This window comes from Gasterosteus aculeatus, chromosome 4 (genome assembly GCF_964276395.1).
Source record: "Gasterosteus aculeatus chromosome 4, fGasAcu3.hap1.1, whole genome shotgun sequence".
Classification (NCBI taxonomy): domain Eukaryota; kingdom Metazoa; phylum Chordata; class Actinopteri; order Perciformes; family Gasterosteidae; genus Gasterosteus; species Gasterosteus aculeatus.
In genome coordinates this window covers 7,660,850-7,684,421 of record NC_135691.1, presented here as the reverse complement: position 1 = coordinate 7,684,421, position 23,572 = coordinate 7,660,850, and the positions used below count along the sequence as shown (strand labels likewise).

Genomic DNA, 23,572 nt, shown 5'->3' with positions numbered 1-23,572 from the left:
AACTGAAAGAAAATAAGTTTGTTTCACTATAACACAATGCAGGATTGATACACAGGATAACACAGGATAGGATTGATGGGGTCGTCGTGGCGCAGGGGTTAGAGAAGGTGTGCTGGGAAGCACAAGGTTGGTGGTTCGATTCCAGGCTGCCCCATGTTCCATGTCGAAGTGTCCCTGAGCAAGACACCTAACCCCTAATTGCTCCCCGGGCAAAAATGTGAAAAAGCCACGGGTTTAAAGTGTAATGTAAGTCGCTTTGGATAAAAAGCGTCTGCTAAATGACCTGTAATGTAAATGTAATGATACGTCTGAAAGACATTAAATACCTTACTGTCAATTTCAACTGGCTTTACTTTTGAAGTGCCCTGACTTTCATGATGTGATGAGAATAGATTTTTTGGTAAACACAGAATAATGTCTGTGTGTTTAAATATCTTCTGACATTTAGAGCACGAATAGAGTTACTAAAAGAACAGAAGCAACAATTTTAGAGGAAACGGTAGGAGGTTCAATAGGTAGAATTATTGTTTTCTTGTTTCCAAAATTTTTTGAGTAGTAAAAGTAAAAATGCACACGTTAGGAATACAAGACACAGGAATATTTATTCTAAATGAAACAATTTGATATAAAATACTTTGTATAAAACACAACATAACGTTAAAAGCATTAATGGAATTTGTTTCATGTTTGTATAAGTTAGAGTATAAAAATGGCTTTAGACATAGAAAAATACAAAGACCAGATTTTTTTCCTCCTGCCCATATCTAACACCAGAATTTAATCTGGATATACATGGAGAGCTTTGAGCGTGTTTGTCAGATGTCATTGGACATTCCTCGCAATAGCACTTAAGAGCTGAGAAGAAAAGTTTAATTTTCTTTAAAAAAAGCTCCTTGTGCAGTTTTACGCTAGAAGACTGCAGACAATTCAGGGCCGACCTGACAGTGTATGCAATTTGGGCCTGCTTTCTCTTATTGTTGCACGCTGCGCGTCTTGCTAACACAAGCTTCTTTAATGGCTTTTCCCTGTATAAATTGTATCGTCTCACCTAGATTAAGTGACGCCGGTGTAAAAGTGACACCAATGGAAACGCTAAAATATAGATTCATCTCAGAAAGGGTCTTTTTCTGAGTTGAGCCTTGCAGGGTAAAAGCCTCGAGAGTGTTATATCCAACACAGGACTTACACACGATGGATCCGTGCATGAATGACCATCATGTGTGAAAGACTGTCGGATGGTTTAATTCCACAATTACCGTCCAGCTCCTGATGGATACCTGATTGGGTCCATTTGGTCTGGTGTAACATGTAAAGACTCCGTCATCAGTTCATAGAGAGGCGGTCCTGTTGACTATTTAGTTATGATGGCCACGGGAAGTAGGCAATCAAATCCGTCTTTTATTGGCTGTTGCTAGGATACCAAACTTATGTGAATCACCCTGTACATGATGAGATTTGTGCAGGCTCAACACTTGAATGCAATGCATCATTCCACACACAATGTACTGAAAAAAATGCTGTACAAGAGGGGGAAATCTAAGAAGAAAAGTTGAACAGACTGGCGGAGGGACGACGGAGAGCAGCTTGCAAGGAGATTGGATGCCCGTAGGAGGTCTGATATAAAATCCTCTCACAGACACCGTTGATGAGAAACAACATGTTTTTTTCTGGTCAAAAGTGACTTATATTGACGAGGTAATCTTTTTTTTATATTTCTTCTTGGATGTTTTACCATCAAAGCCCTGCAGCTGGCAGAAATATTATTTATTTATCAAACGAAGTGAAAATGAAAGGAAAGCACGCTGTCCATCAGGCTCAATAAGTGTCCTTAAAATAGTAAACAGACTCTTTCCAGGGGTGTTACCTGTATTTCAACAAACATTCACATTGAGGAAGAGGATTGTTACAAGTTTGGGAAAAGAATGCCAAGTGTGCTAAGCTAGGCTAACTTCCTGTTCAATTTAGCTTCATATTTGTTGTTCTGACAAGAGAAAGGATTGACCTTCTCCTCTAACTCTTGACAAAAAAACTAAATGATCGTATTTATTATTATGTCAAACTATTTATTTCAACAAAGCAACGAGGAAGGCTTGAATCCCACCCGAGGTACCAAGACTGGAAAAGCCTTTGTTGTCAAAGGAAAAGAGAGAAATTGGAAATGTGGTTATTAGGGAGCTTCTTGTTTTTAACTCCTCTTTGGAAGAAGGCATTGGATTGTGTAGCTAAACATATCAGACTGAATGTGCCATACTCAATATCTCAGGAGTTCAGGAACTTCAGGTTTGTGTTTAGCTGCTGAGGCTGTGCAGTAGGCGCCTAATTAAAGCAACCGGCTGTGAACCAGGTTACGACACATCTTCCAGCTGGGAGAGACATGTTGGCATTAGCGTTCATTCGCAAATATTAATGGCTCATTAAGCATTAATGTATCTCTCAGATCAGTATTTACACAGTACCAGTTTCTCCCGTCTGGTTAGAGTGTGCCTAAGCATTAGGAGCTATTAATGTTTAGTCAAACAGAAGAAACAGATGTCTGCTACAAGGCATATAGTGATTACCAGGTAGTCCAATCAAATGTAAACAAAATGAAGATAAATCTGTGCTGAAAACACTTAATGATGTGGGAGTGGAATGCATGCTGGCACATATAATAATCCCCCTGTAATGAGAATTCACTATATCACTGGCTTTGTTCATGCTCCGGCATCTCTGAGAGAGCTTAGCCACCAGAACAGTAACCATACGCCAAAGAGCAGGAGATGGCATTGCATACAATTGAGAGAAAAGTGAAATTACACACAAAAAGAACTAATTTGCATAATAAGGGCAGAAATGTGATATTAGAGGCTTTTAAAAATGTCATGTACATGATTTCTCTGCTTTTGAATGATTCAATTAAGTCATTGTGGTGGTTAACAGTGTCATCTCTGAATGAGGTTGTACTTCAGGGGGTGAGGGAGCGAGAAGAATCAGCTTTGAGCTGTTCTAGTTGTCAAAGATTAGAATGCAGACAAACTAAGCCTTTGCGAATCCTGAGCCCAAGGTGCTACGGGAACAAAATTAAGATCAAGGAGCGACGATAAAAATGTTTTTAATTTCAGATCTGATTAAAGGGAAGAATTCTCATTACAACTCTTTAACCTAAGAAAAAATACCATTGAAAATACAGATGTACAAGTACAACATTATTGTCAATGAAATTTAAGTCAATATAAAGGTTAATGATCCTGTTGAGAAAAGGCCCTTCTACTTTTACTGTTAGTGAATGAATGCTGTATTCTATTAATTTATTTGGTCGAGGTGGAGGAATTTTATAACTCCTTTATTTACAGTTGCTAGTTTAGTACACTTGTTCCCAGTCAGGAAAACTGTTCAACTGCATACTTAGTAGTAGGTAGGTTTTTATTTAACATCTATGAAGGCTGGACTTTCTTTGTAATTTCAGTGAATATAATAGTCTTGTATTAATTTGAATTTGAAGAGAATTCATAACAGCCCAAGAATAACAGCAGCCATGAAGATAAACAATTTTGGTGATAAGTCTGCAGAAAGACAGAAATTAGTCTTCCGAGGTTTTATAAGACATAAACAGTTAAAAGTGTTGAGCTACCATCTTGTGAGATTAAACTTGTATGTTTTTTATAATAATAATGGTAAATACATGGTTTCATTATGTGAAAAAAGTTTTAAAAAATGAATGTATCCATCAAACTCCTCAAAGTTCCTTCCTCATCAAAGATCCAGAGAAGCTCTAGTACACATAAATGTATGCGCTCACAGCCCACAGCTCAACATTCATACACTCTGTTTTTTTGAGTAGCCCAAGTTCTGCACTATATATACTCTGTGTCATTTCGGTACTTTTTCATCTAATTTATCATGGCCTAAATTATGTTTTAAAACGTTCTCTCCACAGGCGTAATCCAAGAAGAGTACACTTAATGACAATCTCCCACAAAAATGTGTGATTTTTACTACTCCACCTAACATATTTAAGCAATAAGTTACGAGAGGCTGTACTTTATCATCAAATAATGTTATAGTTTGAGGATGTTGTTAATAAAGTAATACAGCAATAAAGTACACCCTATGACTCACTCACTCACCTCATACACCCGTATTATAAGAGGACAGGTCTTGTTAATGGAATTCCCTGAGGTGAACTACCTGGATACTTATTCCATCACAGTTATTGAATTATAGGTTACTGAAGAAAGACTTACTCAGGGGGAAATCTCGCTCTCTCTCTCGCTCTCCCTCTCTCTCTCTCTCTCAGCAGCAGCACCAGCATGAATCCCTCCCACACAGAATTTCGCCCATACAGGTTCGCAGAAAACGTCAACAAAAAGCACGTGTGTACTTCCCGCTTGCCGTAGTTTGCGCCGCCATTGTTTGACAGCTCTCGTTGCTAACCAGCAGCTTTCCTGGTGACCCGCTCAACAAGAACAACAAAGGAAAAGACACTTCTGAGTGCGACGTGGATTATTTTAGGACGCCTCACGGCGACACGGAGAGCATGAACGAGGACGTACGTTGCCGAAAGGTACTTTGATACTTCCTCCTACACTTCCGACAGCGGTAGTTAGCGTTAGCCTCTGTCAACAGTGTGGTAAAAGTTGACCGCATGGTCCGTGTTTCTGCCGCATACAAAGTCCTTTGTTAAGTATTGTTATCAGAGAAAGGGTAACGTAGCCATGGATAGGTTGCTAACTAACGTTAGCTAACGAGTGCGAGTACGTAACTTAAGAAAGTAGCGTAACGTCAAGTAACAACGTAACGTTAACGTACCCCGCGGACCCAGCCTTAATACGTCGGTTTCATATTTATATATTAATCAATTACACCGCTGGTTTATGTTCTTGAACTGTTTCCCACACACAAAGAAGAGGCTGGAAGAAGAAAAAGTAAAAGTAACTGCGCTGGTCTAACGTATTTTCCGGAGAGTTGAATTAACGTTAAGCAACAACGGCAGAACTTTCCGCTGAATTTCAGAGGTTTAACGTTTGCGATTCACAGAAGTGGGGACGCCTTTTTTTGACCTGCGCAATCATTTTCTTACAACTTAAAGCTGTACAGGCTCTGCTGTATCCAATAGATCCACGTTTGTAAAAGTACTCCACAGTTGAGGAACGTTTGAATCAATTTTTCTAACTGAACACCGACGTTGAGCCAAAGCAGCACGTGGTTGACGTGTTGCTTGGTGGAGGTTTACTTCATAAGCTCCTCACCTCGTGAGGCGAAATGAATGAGTGCTGGACCCCGCAATGGGGTTCGCCTCGCTGCACTTCCGGCCCTCTGGTCAATGGGTTTCTTTTTAACGTGTGTTAAGCCTAGTTTATGCTTCTGCGTTTTCAGAGCGACGCAGACGCAAGACCCCCTTGCGTGTCCCTTGCGTGCCTTTTCACACCTCCTCTGATTCATGGAGGAAGATCTCCGCAAACGTCGGTTTTGCCGGTCGAGAGGTGCACAAAGTTGTGGAGGAAAATACGGGACAAATGTCTCCGCGATGAAAAGCAGCAGTGGCGATGCACGGGGCGATAAAGTCTATGATAAATAAATAGACAAACCAACAACTTCCACACACAAAGACGTGACTTTCTGTCGAAACACGTTACTCCACCTGTTGTTCTGGCGGTGAATTGCTCTGCAACACATGCGAGACTTTTAGAACCATGAATTGAAATGAGTGCAGAAGCATGCGCCAGCCTTTAGTTGGATCCCTGAAATAAGATCTGTGACGAACACACGTTTTCTTTGTTTTGTTCTACAACATAAAGTGCGTGATTTAAATATCTTGTGAAATCTCAAGGCACATGTAGAGTAATTCGTTTTGCTGGAGAGAATTTGGGGTCAAGTTACTGTTCTGCAGTGTCATACATTTGCGAACCCCCTGGTTTGTTCTTGCATCAGCACTGCGTGGGTCATATGGAAATAAGAATAATTCCTGTGGCACTTCTCTAAATGTTCAGACCTTGGCCGTTGGTAGGGGCATGCGAATGGAGACCTGGGGCCTCATTTATAAACGTTGTGTACGCACAAAAGAAGGCGTACGCCGCTCTCTACGCAATAATTGGTATTTATAAAAAGCAAACTTGACGGAAAAATGTGCGGTCCTTCACGCAAGCTCGGACCCATGCGTACGCACAAAAACGGGTGAAATGAGAACCGTGAGAACGCTTTTTTGCATCCACTTTGACTCTGATTTGACCATTTTTTCTTTATTTCGGCCGAGGTTGTGAGGCTGCAGCGTTGCTCTGCATCCTTTTGCCACTCAAGTGCCTTTTTGGCATTAGTAATGTCCACACTGTGCCCTCCAAAAAGCGTTGTACTTCTCCTTTCCACCTCGCCAATGATAATTTCGAAGTTACGTTTATTCATTTTCCTCTGTGTTTGTCATTATTTCGCAAACAATGAATATTAATTTGTGGGCGTTCCACAGACTATATATGGGCAACTATGGGCGTGACATGAAGCCGCAAAAGCTGCGCTGCATTTAGAAGTGATTGTGATTTATTAAGGGAAAACTGCGTATTTCTGTGCATACGCACGTCCTATGTTTCATCCGTACGCCACTTATGGCGCAAATCCTACGTAAGGTTTTATAAGTGAGACCCCTGACCTCTAAAAATACGGAGGATCATTGCCAAAGACACCTCTGCAAACAATTTAATTTCTAGAAAAGCTCATGACTAGCTGCTTTTCTTTAGGGAGATTTGAAGGATTACTGAGTCAGTAATGAAAACTGCCTGAGATGTACAGTGCATCCGGAAGGTATTCACAGCGCTTCACTTTTTCCACATTTTGTTATGTTACAGCTTTATTCCAAAATGGATTAAATTAATTATTTTCCGCAACATTCTACACACAACAACCCATAATGACAAAGTGAAAACTGCAAAGCAAGAAAATTTTGGCAAATCTGTTAAAAATAAAGCACGAAAACATAACACCAAATCACAGCCTTTGCCATGACACTCGAAACAAAGATTGAACTCTTTGGCCTGAATGCCAAGCGTCATGTCTGGAGGAAACCAGGCATTGCTCATCACCTGGCCAATACCATCCCTACAGTGAAGCATGGTGGTGGCAGCATCATGCTGTGGGGATGTTTTTCAGCGGGAGGAACTGCGAGACTAGTCAGGATTGAGGGTGTGGTGGAAGATTTTGCACAGACAATCGTTAAGTAAGAAACAAAGGCTCTGAGTCAAGTATGTCTTTTCTCCGTTTATTTCCTTGCAAGGGAAAAAGGGTCACAACAGCTACGTGGTCAGTAGACTGTCAAGAACCTCCTTTTTTCCCTCTCAACACATCGAGGCAGTTCTTATACCTAAACTTAGATATCGGTGGCGTCAACAGAGACCGTTAACCATCTTGTTGAGTCTCTACAGCCAGGGTACTGGGAACACCTCGTCCATGTGAGACACGTCAGTTCTTTGACCGTATCCTTGCTCTCCCAACATGCTTAAACAAAGGTGGTCATAGACATAACAAACACTTTGTTCAATCTCTACAGCTATGACGCTGGAAACATCTAATCCAAGTGGGAGACATCAGTTCTTATGTCAGGGCCTTTGTGACCTAAGCACTTGCAACTAATAAACTGGTTATACAAATGAAGCATTTTAAAAGGGTCACATATCATTTTCCCATTACAAGGGAAAGATGAATGCAGCAATGTACAGAGACATCCTCGATGAAAACATGCTCCAAAGCGCTCTGGATCTCAGACTGGGGCGACAGTTCATCTTCCAACAGGACAACGACCCGAAGCACACAGCCAAGATAACAAAGGAGTGGCTTCGGCACAACTCTGTGAATGTCCTTGAGCGGCCCAGCCAGAGCCCTGACTTGAACCCTATTGAACATCTCTGGAGAGATCTGAAAATGGCTGTGCACCGACGCTCCCCATCCAACCTGATGAAACTTGAGAGGTTCTGCAAAGAAGAATGGGAGAAACTGCCCAGAAATAGGTGTGCCACGCTTGTGGAATCACACCCAAGACTTGAGGCTGTAATTGCTGCCAAAGGTGCTTCAACAAAGTATATAGCAAAGGCTGTGAATACTTATGTACATGTTATGTTTTCGTTCTTTATTTTTAACAGATTTGCCAAAATTTGCTTGCTTTGCAGTTTTCACTTTTTCATTATGGGTTGTTGTGTGTAGAATGTTGAGGAAAATAATTAATTTAATCCATTTTGGAATAAGGCTGTAACATAACAAAATGTGGAAAAAGTGAAGCGCTGTGAATACTTTCCGGATGCACTGTATGCTGCTGTCGTACAGGGCTGAAGGTCTAATTCCAACAATGAGCTGAAGCATGTCTTCACAGGTATACTCATATATATATATATATATATATATATATATATATATATAATGGTATAAATCTTGACTCTTCATTTTTTTTATAGAGAGGCGCTGTTTATTGCAGAGGTTAATCCTCCTATTGATTAAAAATGGATGCCATTTGTTCTCTCCCACTTTCATCCCCGTTTTAAGAAAATAGGCTTATTGATGCTTTGATGTTGTTAATAAGAGCAAGTGGGCAGTTTATTAAGTGACTGATTAGGGGGGTGCTTACCTATTTTATATCTTATCTAGAATCAAAAATGCAACCGAAATCAATGATGCATTCTTTATACAAAAATCAAATCTACTGAAATTATTATTTTATGTTGATCAACCTAATCGTTAATAAATGAACATTTTGATCAATGAAGTCATTTCCCAAGCAAACCTTTTGTGGCTGCCTCTAACAATTATTTTCTTTTAATTGTTCTGTCAGTTAATTTAGCAATTAACCTGTAATCAATGACACATGAATAGTAACAAAATGCATTTACCTTAGAAACCTCAACATATCCTGCGACATGTTGATGTTTATAATTTGATAGGTTTTGGACTTTTAGTTGGCCAAAACAATTGTGGAAAATAAGGCAATTAATCAAAAACAGGAAATTGTCACAGCTCCAAAGATTGAGCGATTCTGTTAAGTAGATTATCTTGACCATCACGTATTAAATACCAAACAAATTAGCCGCAGCTTCCAAAATGAATATCTAATTCTGTAACGTTTAGGAGTTCATGGAAGAGCCCCCTTTCCATCACATTTCAGATTGTTTGTATTCCCTGTTGGAAGACTGTTCTGTAGTTTCCGTGCCTCCCTCTAGATTTGCCTGATTTATTTAAGCAGCGTTGAGGACCGCTGCACCAAGATGTAATAGGGGTGTCAATATTCCTCATGTCAGCAGGTTGTGCTTCATTAATCCGTCTGATTGATCCGCCATCTATGTGGTTGCATGACCTTGCTTTGCACAAATAAGAACTGCACCCATGGCAGCGTTACCTGATCTACTGCTTTGTTGATGGATTTGTGCTCGACTTGTTGGAAGCGCAGGGCAGACACATGAACCTCCCCCCCCCCCTGCTGAGAGTGCTGAGGACTATTGTGATAGGTGGGAGGTCATTGGGCTCTGTTGGCTTGTTTGAGTCCCGTCAGCTGCAAACCTCAGTGAGAAGTATATGAGGTACGGACAACAAAGGCAGCTAGTCCTTCAAACTCGAGGTGCACTTCTCCGATTTGCTGGATCCGTATGCCTGGTGCACTTTATGATTATTCTCTAGATTAACTATTAAGACCATATGATATCATAAACCACTAAAATGCCCATCTCAATTTCCTGAAGCCTATGCTGATGCCATTGGATTGTTTGTTTGGTTTGCCAAAACCTGAAAATGTGAGGTTTATTCTTGCAGAAGACCAAGGAGACTCTGAAATCCTCACCATTCATTCACTATCTCAATTTTAGTGCTGCAGCATCAATGATGCATTATACTCATGACTCAATACCAGGCTACGGATGGCTACTCTGACTTTAGAAGTGAGAAAAGTCAATTTCTAATCTTACTCCTACAACAAGCCAAATACACATGAATGCTGAAGAAAAACTAGACGAAACAATCTGTTACACCTACACATTCCTAAACTTTACCAAATATACCTAATACAACCTAGTGTGGAGCTGTTAACACCGTTTAGTGACACGGCACGTCACTAGACGTCTACAGACATGTTAAATAGTAAACCGTGAAAATAATTGACTTCAATTTCATCAAAATTCATCATTACTAAAGAATCCCTTTTTTCTTCATACCAGACGAGGAGTTCCATCACGACTGTCTCTAATCGTCTTTGTTAGGAAGGCCTTTCGACTTCCATTTAAAAGAGAATTAATTTGCTCTACTTTACTATTGTAGCGAACAGCTGTAGCAATCATCACCCCTATAGACAAGTTTCCCGGGCACTTCCGGTTTACTTCCTGTTTCTGCCAAGAACTTCCGGCGCAGGCTGAGTAGTGGTGTAAAAATGGCTTTGCAATGGCAACATTCGACCGAAAATCTTGTTAAAAATGGTGTTTTGACCATTCCGCATCCAAGTAAGGTAACATCATGGGCGGACAACATGTCGATATGGCCCAGCATCACAACATCCAAGATCTTTTCTTATTTTATTGATTCCATGGCGGTGGATGGGAATGCAATTAATAACCTGAAAAGCTCAGAGGCGTTTCAGTACCTCCATTCCGACAAAGTGGGCTGTGTACTTTTACACGATATGGACATATGGACATAACGGCCGATGTTCAACCAAGCCAGTCCGTTAACAATTCAGCGCGTAACGCCTGGGTTTTGGTTACCAAGACGGGAGATGTGGAGACTGCAGGCTGTACCTGTAGCCATGCAGCCGCCGCGCTTTGGAAGGTACGTTAGCCCATCTTATGCCTGTATTAAGATGTTTGTATGTATCCGTGTGTTAATATACAACAGAACACGAAGAGTAATAAAAAGAAAGAGTTATCCCCTATAGCCTGCCTGCACTAAAAGCATGCTTTAACCCTTCAAAGTCGACTGACGAGCGTCAAAGTGCGCACCCCTGACATATCTATTAATAGCTTCGGAATGGATAAAGGTATTAACTTACTTTTTTTTTCTATGAAAAGGGTTAGGGTTACATTCGTCTGCGTAATAATTAGTAGACTGTGTTGACTTTGAATGATAAGCCTTCCGTATTTGAGTGCAAATCTATAGCATTTTACTCACTTGTAGATGGTTGATGGTCGAAACATTCTCCTTCCGACCAAACATTCAGCAATCGCCACGAGTTGTTGCAACCGTGAACAGCACAATATCTCCCGGAGCCGTGTCGGCGTGTAACACATCCATAGTTTACTTTTTCTGCACGCTAACCAAAGACCGTAAAAGACGCTAACTCGCTAACCGGAAGTGCTTTGCAGACACAACCGGAAGTTGTTGGCAGAGCGAAAGGCCAATGGCGGCCCGCTTATTTCACTCAGGAAACTTGTCTATAAAATGCATTTGTCCGCCCTGCATTTCAGATCTGTCGGTTTCGTTAAATTCGTTAGGTAAGGAGACACAGAACTAAGCTTCAATATGTAATTGACATAACCTTAAATTTGAAGTCAAAAGCAAGCCCTTCATATCAATTTAGTTTAGCTTTTCATATTGGAATGAAACTGGCCTATTAATGTCATGCTTTGGTTCATTCAGAAGAGATGAGCAGGAATGACCGGTGCTTTGTGCTTCAGAGCGGAGCCCAGAAATCAATTGTTTTATGTTTGTCTTTATTGATTAAGAGCTCCTGCTTTTCACAATAGTTGACAACTCCGTATTCTAATTGGAAAACACTTTATTTGACGGATGGTAAAATGAGAATTAGGCTGTATTAAGTTGACACTGACCCACGGATATGCACAATCATTTTGTTGTGATGGACAGTACACATTTATTTGAATGACCCTAAGGACAACGCAGTGGAGTCTTACATGTAAAATAGCCTTTCCTCTCCATTACATATCTTTGTGAATACTTAAAGAAATGCGTCTTAATTCAGTTTATTAACGGCATTATAATAACTAACCCACTCTCCACGATATGGTCAATATGTCTTTTTAGTTTTTAATCAGTGCTGGGCGGGCCCGCTGCTTACAGCCCACTTATAAAGTGTCCATCATTGTTCATGCGCAACATTTGAGTATCTGGAAACCTGTTTAGCAATGTTAATGAGGTATAGGTTTACATGCATGTAGACGAGCTCTATATTGCCATATGATTAAAAACATCCTCCTGCCGTTGGGCATGAAATGTGTTTTTATAGCACTTGTCAATCAGCAACTAGACAAGAGATTTTGCTGGTGCACCACATGTTGAGAGTGCTGCTGTTTTAAGAATAAAAACTACAATTTCAATATTTTGTTCATGTTGAAAGGGAGGCTGTCAAAACCCTACGTCTAAATCGTCCTGCTACAGAAGTGCACAGACACAACAAAAGACCGGAGGACACCATTATTGGAAAGCCGTAATACAAGTCATTACAGTTCATATAGAGCCATCAAGCTGTCTGTCGTCTCCAGAGCTCGAATGAAACCGTTGACATGTTGCCATTGGCAACCATTTGGGGAAAAAAGCTGGCGTCCAATTATTGTGCTTTGTTTGCAATAAGTGGCAACTATGTTTAACTACAGAGACGGCAAACCGTGCACCCTGAAATAAATCATTTTGAAATATATGTATGACTTTTGGTAATATTTAAATGTAGTTGTTACAGTCGGAGCAGGATGAGACGCCGTGCACTTTTTTTGGTGCCTTCACTAGCATGTCTACCATCTGTTTTCGAGACTAATTGACGCAGATTTGAGTTGTTTGACTGTGGGGTGGAAGGTTGTAGTAATTTGTCAACATCACTTGCAAATGTGCAATTGATTCAAGTGACAAAAAGACACTTTCGAGGCATCCGTAAAGGCATCTTCGAGCTGGAAGGAAAAATATATTGTCGTTTTTGAGAACACATAAGGATTCATTCTGTACCTTTTTAATATATTTGGTCTTTTTGTCACTTATATGAGAAAAAAATGGTAACCATATTTTCAAATCATTCTACGGTTGATTGGTAAAAGTATGAGTGGCTCACTGTTTTGATTCTATCAATACTTTTATCAAATTTCCAATTCACAATTCCAAATATCCTAAATTTCACTTCAAAGAATTTGCAGTATTTCTTTGTTTTATGAGAAACTAATTATCTGTTGGTCCGGCAAAACAAGCCAAAACAACAAGCTGTTTGATCTAATTGTTTTGTGATAATGTTGTTGTTGAAGCACACTATGCAACACTACCGAATAAGAAAATGTACATTTTTGGATCGGTTTTATTTAACTTTTAAAACCAAAACCCATTGCTATTGGGGCTGCAACGATTAATCGACGACGTAGATTATAAAAAATTGTCGACGCGTGGTATATTATAAAAAGATTCAGAGCTACGGGTCATTGCAATACACCACAGGAAATACCAATTTAAGAACAAGTACTCCAAAAGGACGAAGGCATTGCTTCATTGTGGTTGTATTACTCCAGTAAATGAGCTGGGCCAAAAGAGAAAGCAACAACGTGTCACGCACACATCCGGAGTTCCTTAGAGGAAACATTGCGAGTGACAAATGCTTCACTAAGAAGTAGGGGGTCGCAGCTTTTGCTTTGATTTCACAAACACTCCGTGAGTGCCTGTGACATCATCCTCCAATGAAGGCAACTCTGTAATCAGCTGGCACACCTGGTAATTATTTTTTAAAGTTTTTTAAATTGTAAAAGCAAACGTTTTTACAGCGCAAAAACACACTCTTTTGCAGTAGATCTCGTCCTGATATCCACCTCCCCCTTATCCCCTCATTAGCGTGAATGTAAACCCATCGCAGTCCACCTCTGACCCCTTTTTCTTATTAATATCAAAGCGATGTATTATCCCCAGTATCATCTTTTCATTCATTTGTTCGTTTGTTTTAATTTTGGGTCTGTTGTATAATTGCCCCGGCCCTGTTTTGATTTCATCCACTAAATCTGTCTAACTAGACTGCATTTTCTGTTTTGGCAGAAATGTTCGGAAAGTTCAGATGACAGAAGTGTATTGTGCAACAACATTGTTTCAATTCATCCCTAAAATAGCATCATGGATGTTTATTTTGGATGTGGATTCTCAAGAGAAACAATTTTCCTGCTGCCTGTTGCCATTCTTAAAATAACACCACATACCGGTAAATGGCCGATAAAAGGAAGAATATTTTTTCGCTTTGTACAATAATGATCGCTGATGTCAACCGGGGAGAGTTAGGTTTTTTGTAATTGAATGTTTCTTTCTGCTAGATAATTCCACGTGCACGCACTCTTATTTGCAACTGGGTGTGCGCTGCAGGGGTCGACACGAGGGCAGCGTTAATGTGGAGATGAAGACATTCAGTTGGCATAGCAACTTAATTACAGTCACCTGCCTGGTGGAGGTCCTCTCTTCCATCTGTTACACCTCACTCAAATGACTGTTAAAAATAAATCTATTCCTTAGGGTTAAACATCAGCTACCTTTTTGGGTTTAAAAATACACCCGTTTAAATGACAGTACGGGAGCGCTCGCTGTCCGCCTCCCAGCAGGCTTTAGAAATTGAGCAGTGGACTCCCAGTGCTACATGGGAATTGCTGCAGGTATCTATGCAACATAGAAGATTAATGAAATCCTCCCAGTGACCTTGCAGTATGAACATAAGTGCACTGTTCCCCTTCAGGGGGACTGAATTGCGGTTTGGAACTGGTCCGACCTCTGTGCAACGTACCTCTCGGCCATTTAGGCCTCGTAGCGTCCGGCTTCAGGGGTTAATCTGCCTCAGCTGACCTCAGCGTGTGTTGATCTCAGGCAAAGTCTCCCAAAGGTGTGAAGATAACTCATTTCACAAGCCGGCCGCCACAATCGACGGTTGGAGGAAGGACGGGTGGGGGGGCAGGTTCATATTCTGGTGATTTGAACCAGAACCTCAGATTCTTTGATTATGCCAAAAAGAAAGCGGTCGCAACGTTATTTCAGGAGTCACCCTTTGTGTCCCATGACCTGCGTCTGCATGTTGCAATTTTTTGTGAGGTAGGGTAAGAAACGCTGCTAAGCTGCTAAGCAGTGTCTCAAGTTTGTTTGGATTTGATTAGTCTGCATCTGTGCTTCTTGCTTCTCTGATTTTATCCGAAATGGTCTTTTTTTTAATTTGTCGGATTATAGAAGGAGCGACATACCAAGCAAACCTTTAAAAAAAAAAAGTTTTAATTTACTGGTGTTGCATCTAGAAAAAATAACAAAAAAAACTGCTGCAGGCTTAGAGCCAGAAATGTCACACTGGGTCTATTTGTTTGATTCCTCTCAAGCCCATCAGACATCTACGCTTGGAATGACTGTACAAGCGAAACACAATCTCACCCTGGTCGTTTTTTGTAAAGATGGGCTTAGCCTTGTCACTTTAACTCTTTTTGATGAAAGATAGCGGCTGATTAGCTGCCAAGACCTTTGAAATGACTCCAGTCCTAATGCCAGGATACAGCTCTGACAGAGCTCCACGTCGGAGGCAGCCAGACATCTGCTTAATGTGTGAAAGGATTTGACTCGTTTCCCGCCTCACAGCGCTCCAGTGCTGTTGAAAAAGAAATTGTTCTACATAAGCAGGTAACTTGTTGGAAAGCTTTACTTATGAATATGTTTATTTCCCTAGTGAATGTATGATGAATGAATTAAGTTATTAAGCTGTATACTATTGAAGTAGGAGAAGAATTCTCTTTGGTAATATAACTAAGTAATAACTGCTCCCTGTGTATGCGCATGGAGGCAAAAAAACATTTCAATATTTAGTCCACACTAGATGCACAAAATGAAATATAATTTGAGCAAAGCAGCACATTAACACAAATGTCCGAGAGTGACATGCCGCCCCTTTGTCCCGCCCCTTGGTAGTTAATCTTGTCCCACAAAGCACCCTTCAGCATCCGTATTTTGCCAGGCTTTCTAGTAACTACAGAGTAAACCCATCAGTGTCATTATCCAATGCTCAGAGGGTGCTCTCTGTGAGTGTGATAACACGGTATAAAGCCCTGAAGAAAAGAAGATGGTGTGGGTAGATGAGTCAAACAAACACAAGGCTCGGGACCATAGTGTTCTAACCAATAACTTAACGTGTGGTTAAGTTATTGGGAAGTGGTCAAGGAATCTGACCTTTTCTGTCATAGTAGCAGTATATGTACTTTTTAAAGTGCTAAATTATATTGTAGAAATGCTCTCTGCATCATTTTAAAGATGTATTGCGTCCCATCTTATAGCCGCTTTAATATTTGGTAGCTGAGTTTCAGCAAAATTTGAGTAACTCTGGGGAATGTATACACGAATGATCAGATTAACATGTTCTCATCATATCTTATTATGCAAAGTCGTGCATCTGGTGTGCGCGCCTTAACCCTGGAGGCGACAGCCGTTGCAGTGAGAACGAGGAGTGACGCGGGCAATGAAAGGGCGAAATCCTACCTCACCTTCTGATCAATGCTCTCCTATTTGGAGCTGGCAGGCCTGAGACCAGCACTCCTTTATCCGGACTAATAAAGACGGCACCGACCGCAGCTCCCGGCCTGCACTGCCAATACTTTTAACACCCCCATCGATTGTCATTACCGCGAATGGCTTCTCTGCAAATGCGAGTCGGATGTTGAGAAAGGGTGTGGATGAGTGCGGAGGGAGGCCAGTCCGAGGTTTGGCTCGGGACAGAGTTTCCATATCCGTAACGGGCCTCGGGCGGACAGTGATGGTTTCCGCTGTATAAAAGGGATCACGGGTACCTCCTAAACGTCACAGGAAGCAGGACAACATCAAATCCCTGTGGGGAAATTTTTGCTGCTGTACCGTGAAATGGGTCGCTAGAGGTGCTGATTTGTCCGTTTGGCGAACAAGACTAGAAAGCGAAGAAAGCTTCCGGCTCAACGGTCAAAGTGAAACGCCGATGCGGATTCAGTCCCAGTCACCAGGCCACGTCTCTAGCGGCTGAGATCGGCAAAATGAAAAATGACACCCCCGCCAAGTCATCGGCTCATTCTTGTATTTGTTGATTCCAAACAGCCGGGATAATCCACACGCTGAAGAAGCTCTTACACAAATCGCATCAACTCCGGCATTCCCTCTGTACAGATCTGACCGCTGTAACGAGGCAATAAGGAGAAACAAAAACACAAGAAATACATTGCATTGTTTTTCATTCTGAAAGGATCCACTTCCTGCTGGGTGTGTAGCAGTGTGTGTGATGGTCCCCCATGCTGCAGTGAATAGCCGGTTCTGTGTCAGCGGCCTATAGAGCTTCTTTCATTCTCTGGCTCTAATTAGTGAGCGGCCGGCTTTGGGATGTGTCCTTTTGGTTATATTATTAATATTCTTCTTATTTTCAATTCTTCACACTAATTCACAGTAGTCCGCCCTTGTAGGCCGCCCCTTCATTTAAACGTTTTTTTTCTTTTTTTTCTTTATTCTTCTTCTTCTGTTGGGATTAAAAGCAGCATTGTGTGCTCATCATCTCAGCGGTGTGAAAAAACCCAAACGAGCCAAGGGGTTGAGTAAGTGTGAACGCTTTTTGCCACAGGGTATAGAATATGAGTGTGCAAGAGAACAAGCTTAAGATGAGGGTTTAAAATGCAGAGACGGTGGTTTATGTCCCTGTACTCCACTGAGCTTTGATTGTACAGCTCTGGAAAGATAATCACAGAAGTAATCATTTCCTCCTCCACGCCTGGTAGGCAGCAAATTAGTGCAACGTTACAACATCCACGCTGGAAGGTATTTCGCTTCCTATGCACGCTTTTACGTACCCGATTGGGGGAGGAAGAAAAAAAGCACAGTGTGTTTTGTTTAATGACCCAATATTGAGCCGAAAGCCCCCTTCCCCCCTCCCTCAATTGTTCTGCTTCATCCTGAGCCGAGCAGGAGCAGCAGCCGAGCCGAAACGAGTGCTGAAGCTCGAAAGCTGCCTTAGGGCCGCTCTTCGGCTTCCAAAACGGAGATGTGCTTTGTATCAATGATGTGCTTTAGTCGCACAGCTCTGAGTCCCAATGTTTTTTCTTTATTCCTTCGTTCTGCAGGACCCATGATGAAGCCAAACTACTGCAAGCTTCCCTGTGCCGGAGTGCAGTGGGGCGGCGCTTCAGAGACTCTGCTCCATGACGCTTACAGCAAAGGTACGATCTCCATGGCCACCTGTTCACGTGTGAATGGGACGCTGATCCACCATTATTTATCTAATGTGGGTGTTTTCTAAAGTTTCGTTGGTATTTTTTTTTCTTCGTTCAGCGAAATTTTCCAATTCACCAGTTAACAATCTTTCAGTGTTTCTTCTCTAATTTTGACTGATTATTTCCAAATTAGCCACTTTTCTGTAGTGCATTGTAAATTAGTTTTGTAACTTTAGCAGTGAACCCTGTCGTAGAAGATTTAAATAACAATCTTGCTTGTGTTGAATTGTCCGTAAGTGTATTTTGAGTGTCATCATGCTATGTTCATCCTTTTTTTGCCCCCTTTCTTTTTTTTTATTCTTCAAATGTGCCATCTGCAAAGTGGCGACGCAAACATATAGTTCTAATTGGATGCCCGTTTGGTAAAATATTCTGGAGTAGTGCAACGGAAGAAGGAAATGTCCTGAGCTGCAGAGTAACGAGGGGGTAACGCACCGTGCAGATGTCTCCTGCTCCTCGTTGTCCCAGACGCTGATGTGCTGCTTGTCTCTCGGGCTGTTAATACTGGAATCTGACTAATGATTCACCAGCAGAAAACGGCAGCAGTATCTCCTCTAATTACCTGTTGCCTAAGAACTACTAACTACCGGGGGTATGGGCTGCATGTCAAATAGCCCCCCCCCCCAACTATTCTACTTATGCTGGGGGGCACATGCTCAAATTAGAGCTCGGCTTATTTGAATATACGCGATGTATTTTTCCATCTGCGCCATAATTGTCTCCCCTCTGTTTTCATTTAGGAATTAAAGGCATGCCACCATCATGTCTCTTAGAATTATAAACCATTTAGGAGGTGTGCATGGTTAGAATTGCTGAACAGCATTGAGCAGGAGGCTTTGATTTGACATAAAAATTAACATTTAAATTAAGGTGTAATTGAATGGGCAGCACTGCCTCATTGTGTCGTCCTATTTAATTTCTTTCCATTGCATCCTCTCCCACTGAAGATATGCGTGTCCAAACACAACTACTGGGGGGGGGGGGGGGAACAAAAGAACAACATTTTGTCAGCGTCGCTCTGTTAAATGAATCTGTACCTGTTCAAAAACCAACAATCAAGCTCATTAGCAGAGGAGCTCGAGTCAACAACGCTTCATGCTACCTGTTCCAAGCAGGACCCATCGACAGGAGCGGTTCCACTCATTCATAATCATGCAGAGTGGAGCTTGAGAGTATTAAGCACTAACACTTGCTGAGCTGTAATGTAAATGGTGTCTTGGCGTCCTAATTATATGACGTGCGTTTTAAATCAAGCTAGTTTTGCTGTTCTGCGTGAACACAGCAAATAATACCAGACGACCCAATTTGACATCATAGTCATAGTTCATCATAGTTCCTGGTATTTTGGGGGTTGTTCTCACGCCTTCCCTGAAGGCAGATTGCAGAATAGGCTCCAGTTTGTCCGTCTCCCGATCTGTGGGTCAAAGTCCAGACTTTAGTCTCTTGGCTCGGTTCAATTATTTCTAGTGTCTGCGTCTTGTAATGTAAAGTAATTTGATCTGAACTCCAATGACCGGTTACTCTGACTCCAAGGCTCATTTTGCCCAGTAGACAGTGTAAAGTTCTAGTTTAATACCCAACAAGGAAACAAATGGTCACAGAACAACGTACACAGCAACAAAAGGAAAAAAAGGTTCAAGGTGAAAGATTGGATTAGAGCGGGGAATCTCTTTTTCTTGCTTGTTGAAAGTTTGCCATCACCGAAAGAAACACCGCAAAGATCTTTTGATATGCCTTTTGATTTTCTCGCCATCCCGTCTTCTCTTTGTCTAAAAATCATTCTGAAAATACTGATGTACCGTTGTCTGACAGAGCAGATAGCTTGGCTCAGAAACCCGACTATACACACACACACACACACACACACACACACACACACACAAGCAGCCGGAGGTACTTACCAGAGGAATGTTCATCAGCCTCTTACTGGTTATTACTTAGAACAGCCGTTTGACATTTAAAAGCATCCCAGATGTTCCTGTCAGTTTGAAATGGAGGGGATATTACCTGTTATTCGGTCACAAGTGCAGACACTTTAGGGACCCGGACAAATCGCTGTCAATTTCTAATTCAGCATTTGGATGGAACCATTTTGCTGTCAAGTGCCCGTGCATTTAGCTCCCGCTCTTGTCCTTCTCCCATCTGCTTTGCGAGGTTTTCGCCCTCAGTGCTGTTCTGTGAGGGGGCGCGTTAACGCTCGGGGGGGAAGGAATGGCGGAAGCCCTCTGTTTGCCGCCTTCTCAATAAATATTAATTGAATCAAACCAAACTTTTGGAGCCTCATTGAGTCATTTGTGCTCATCAGGGATTTAATAATATAGGCATCTAAGGGAAAAAAGTGACTTTGGTAGAATTGCGGCTGCCGCTAATTTCTTTGTCAGCAAAGATACACAGAGGAAGAGCTTCCTTCTTTTGATTGTGGTTTAAATTGTTACGCTCTGGCACAAAACCGACACGTCACTCACGGTAGCAGACTAATATTAGCGCTCACCTTTGCTCCATGTGTCAGTCTGTCTGGCTTTGTCTTTCTCATCAACTCTCTTGCAAGACACAGTCTGTAAATTAGCTCCACTTCGCTCCACCGGTTTCCCAGGCCCAGTTTTAAACTGTCAGACCTCTGCATACAAAGAGCAGAGCAAATGTGGTTGACCGAGGACTGAGCCTAACTTTTAATGAGAGTTGCTTACAAATAACAAATAGCAATTAACGGAACTGTTCATCAAGCTTTGAATCTTGAACCGATCGTCTTTCTACGTTGTGTTAGGATGTATCATGACTGCAGACAACGACCAGCAAGTGGGCAAAGGCATGCGGTCTAAAAAGTAAACCTGTCCCCACTTGGTTCAACAAGCACTTCACCAGAATCTCTAATGCCTTTTTCTCTGCAATTTTCCACAGCAGCAGTTTTGTGATGGCGGTAACTAATTACAACGACTTTGACTCATCTCTGCCTTCAGCCTTTTGTATTTTGAAAACGAAGGTTTGATCGCTAATAGGCTGAAATGGCTGTTGAAGCACCTACACTCACACACACTCATGCTCTGTCATCCACACCCGCACTGGATCTATGAATGTAATTGTTTTACTCTAGATTATTTGTGACAATGCTGAACACTCTACCAAAGCGTGCTCTAAAGCCTAGTTTATGCTTCTGCGTTTTCAGAGCGACGCAGACGCAAGACGCCCTTGCGTGTCCCTTGCGTGTCCCTTGCGTGCCTTTTCACACCTCCTTGCGTGCGTCGACCCATTTTTCTAGGCTTGCGTCGAAAGCAACGCAAGCCTCCTGCAGCGCACACGGCTGTGATTGGTCCGCTGACTACATCCTTTACAGAGTCTCACATTTCCGTTTTCATAGCACAACACCGGCATTGTTAAAACAAAGAATGTTTACGAGAGAACGGATCAGATTGATAAGCTTTTGCCAGAAGAAATGCGTAAATATGACCCCTTCTACAAGCCTCATTGGCGGGTCGTATAAGTGGGTTGGATTCATGGAGGGAGATCGCCGCAAATGTCGGTTTGCCGGTCGAGAGGTGCACAAAGTTGTGGAGGAAAATACGGGACAAATGTGTCCGCGATGAAAAGCAGCAGTGGCGATGCACGGGGCGATAAAGTCTATGATAAATAAATAGACAAACCAACAACTTCCACACACAAAGACGTGACTCTCTAGGTCGTCTTTGAGAAAAACACGTTACTCCACCTGTTGTTCTGGCGGTGAACTGCTCTGCAACACACGCAAGACTTTTAAAACCATGTATTGAAACGAGTGCGTCAACGCAACGACGCAGACGCAGAAGCATGCGGCAGCCTTAAGAGAAAAGCTTGTCAAAAAACTTTTACAACTTTGCATGAGCACCTGGAAGGAGTGGGGAGTGACTTTGTGCAAATTGAGCTGCGTCACAGCAACATAAATATATCATATTTAACATAAAAATGTTTAACACAAAAATATGAGTGATTAAAATGATTTGCTTTTATTGGATCTTTTAAACACGGTGACACAATCATTTAACTTGGAGACATGTTCATTACCGCGTGAAATGCTCCCCGAAATGAAATATGGCTGCCACCAAATTACACGCCGGTCTGCTAATGGGAAAACGTCAGGCATGGCAGGGGCAACAAAATGAGTAAATAGGGCTCTTTGGGGTTTTTGAATTTAGACCAGCTGTGGCCTGGTTTAATTGTAGCGTAGTTTATTGCCGTATTGTACGTTTGCTATTTTTTGAGTTAAGAGTTTGCGGAGCAGATGGTACGCAAAGCATATTTCAGTTCATGCCTACATTTTCAGTCTCAAGCCAATAAAATGATGCTTCCGCTCGTTATTTAGTGGATTTTGGCTGTTTTGGGCAGTTTTTGATGTCTCCCAACAACTTTGACAGCGCGACTGATCAAACTAGTGTGTAATCAAAGAGGTTTCCGCGGCTCTGTGGAGCACGCACTGCATATAGGCCACACCGTTACTGTCAGCTAGGAAGTATGAGCTTTTCTTGCGTCAAGTTTTCCTCTTAATTCATCTCTCAATTGTCGTATTGAGTGAGACAATTGTATCTAAATTCTGAGCATATCTACGACTGAGCGAGGAATTCTCATTTTTGTCCTCCCAGACATAATGATGATGATGATGTAATAATGGAAAGGCATGACAGGCCTGTGACGACGCGGCTCAAACTCCAAACCATTTGTGTTCACATAGGTCTTGAGTGTTAACTCAGAAAGAACTACAGCTGCAACAGTTGACCAATGCAAAATTAATTATTTTAATTATGTTTATTAATTGAAAGACATTACATTTTTAATGGTTTGAGCTTATTTTAAAAGTGTGCTGCTTTTTCTCGTCTTGGCATTATTATTTGGCGAGCTGAATGTCTTTGAAGCTTCGGAATGTTAGACTGATGTATTCTTTAATTTGAGAAGATAATAGGCTCATTTGAACTAAGCGATCATGACCGCTGTCATTAGCCGCAGCCTCATCAGTCTGCTCTTGTTTCTTAAGACCACATTTGTTCCCGTTTTCCTACTCACAAAGGCCAAACTCTGCTTTTCATTTGTATCATGACAACGGAACAGTTTTCTTCTCATATTTAGTGTTAATTGCCATGTCTTCAGACCGTTTTTTAAGTAGAGAAATTGTTAGTGCGTTCATTTAAGTCCCCTTGTTTCCATTTTCTTGCCACCTGGAAGCGATGCAGCTGCTGAATAGTCTCCTAACAAGGATTGTCCCCCTGGTGAAAGTTTTGGAGCAGCAGCAGCAACGAGCATCGTTAGCGCATGGTCACAACCGCCCACCAATGTTTTCTCATTATTGGATACATTCTCTCTTTATGGTGTACGGTAATCATTAAATGCAATCATTTCAAGCTTGCCTCCCCCCTGTGCCGTAACCGTGAAGGACTTTAAGTCTCCACGTCTTTTGTTCAGCCTCT

General features: G+C 41.7%; 1 protein-coding gene across 6 annotated transcripts in view; it reads left to right on the top strand.

The window, feature by feature from the left end:
- Window positions 1–4,318: 4,318 nt before the first annotated feature.
- Window positions 4,319–23,572, top strand: part of enox2 (ecto-NOX disulfide-thiol exchanger 2) — a 123,527-nt gene continuing 104,273 nt past the window's right edge. For 4 of the 6 annotated variants that reach the window (XM_078100718.1, XM_040174007.2, XM_040174008.2 and 1 more), the window contains exons 1-2: window positions 4,319–4,543; window positions 17,994–18,089. In XM_078100718.1, the coding sequence (XP_077956844.1) occupies window positions 17,999–18,089 (91 nt within the window). In that variant the 5' untranslated portion in view covers window positions 4,319–4,543; window positions 17,994–17,998. Of the gene's footprint in view, window positions 4,544–17,993; window positions 18,090–23,572 lie in introns of those variants that run through there. The other 2 variants (XM_078100724.1, XM_078100723.1) reach the window with 2 other exon arrangements.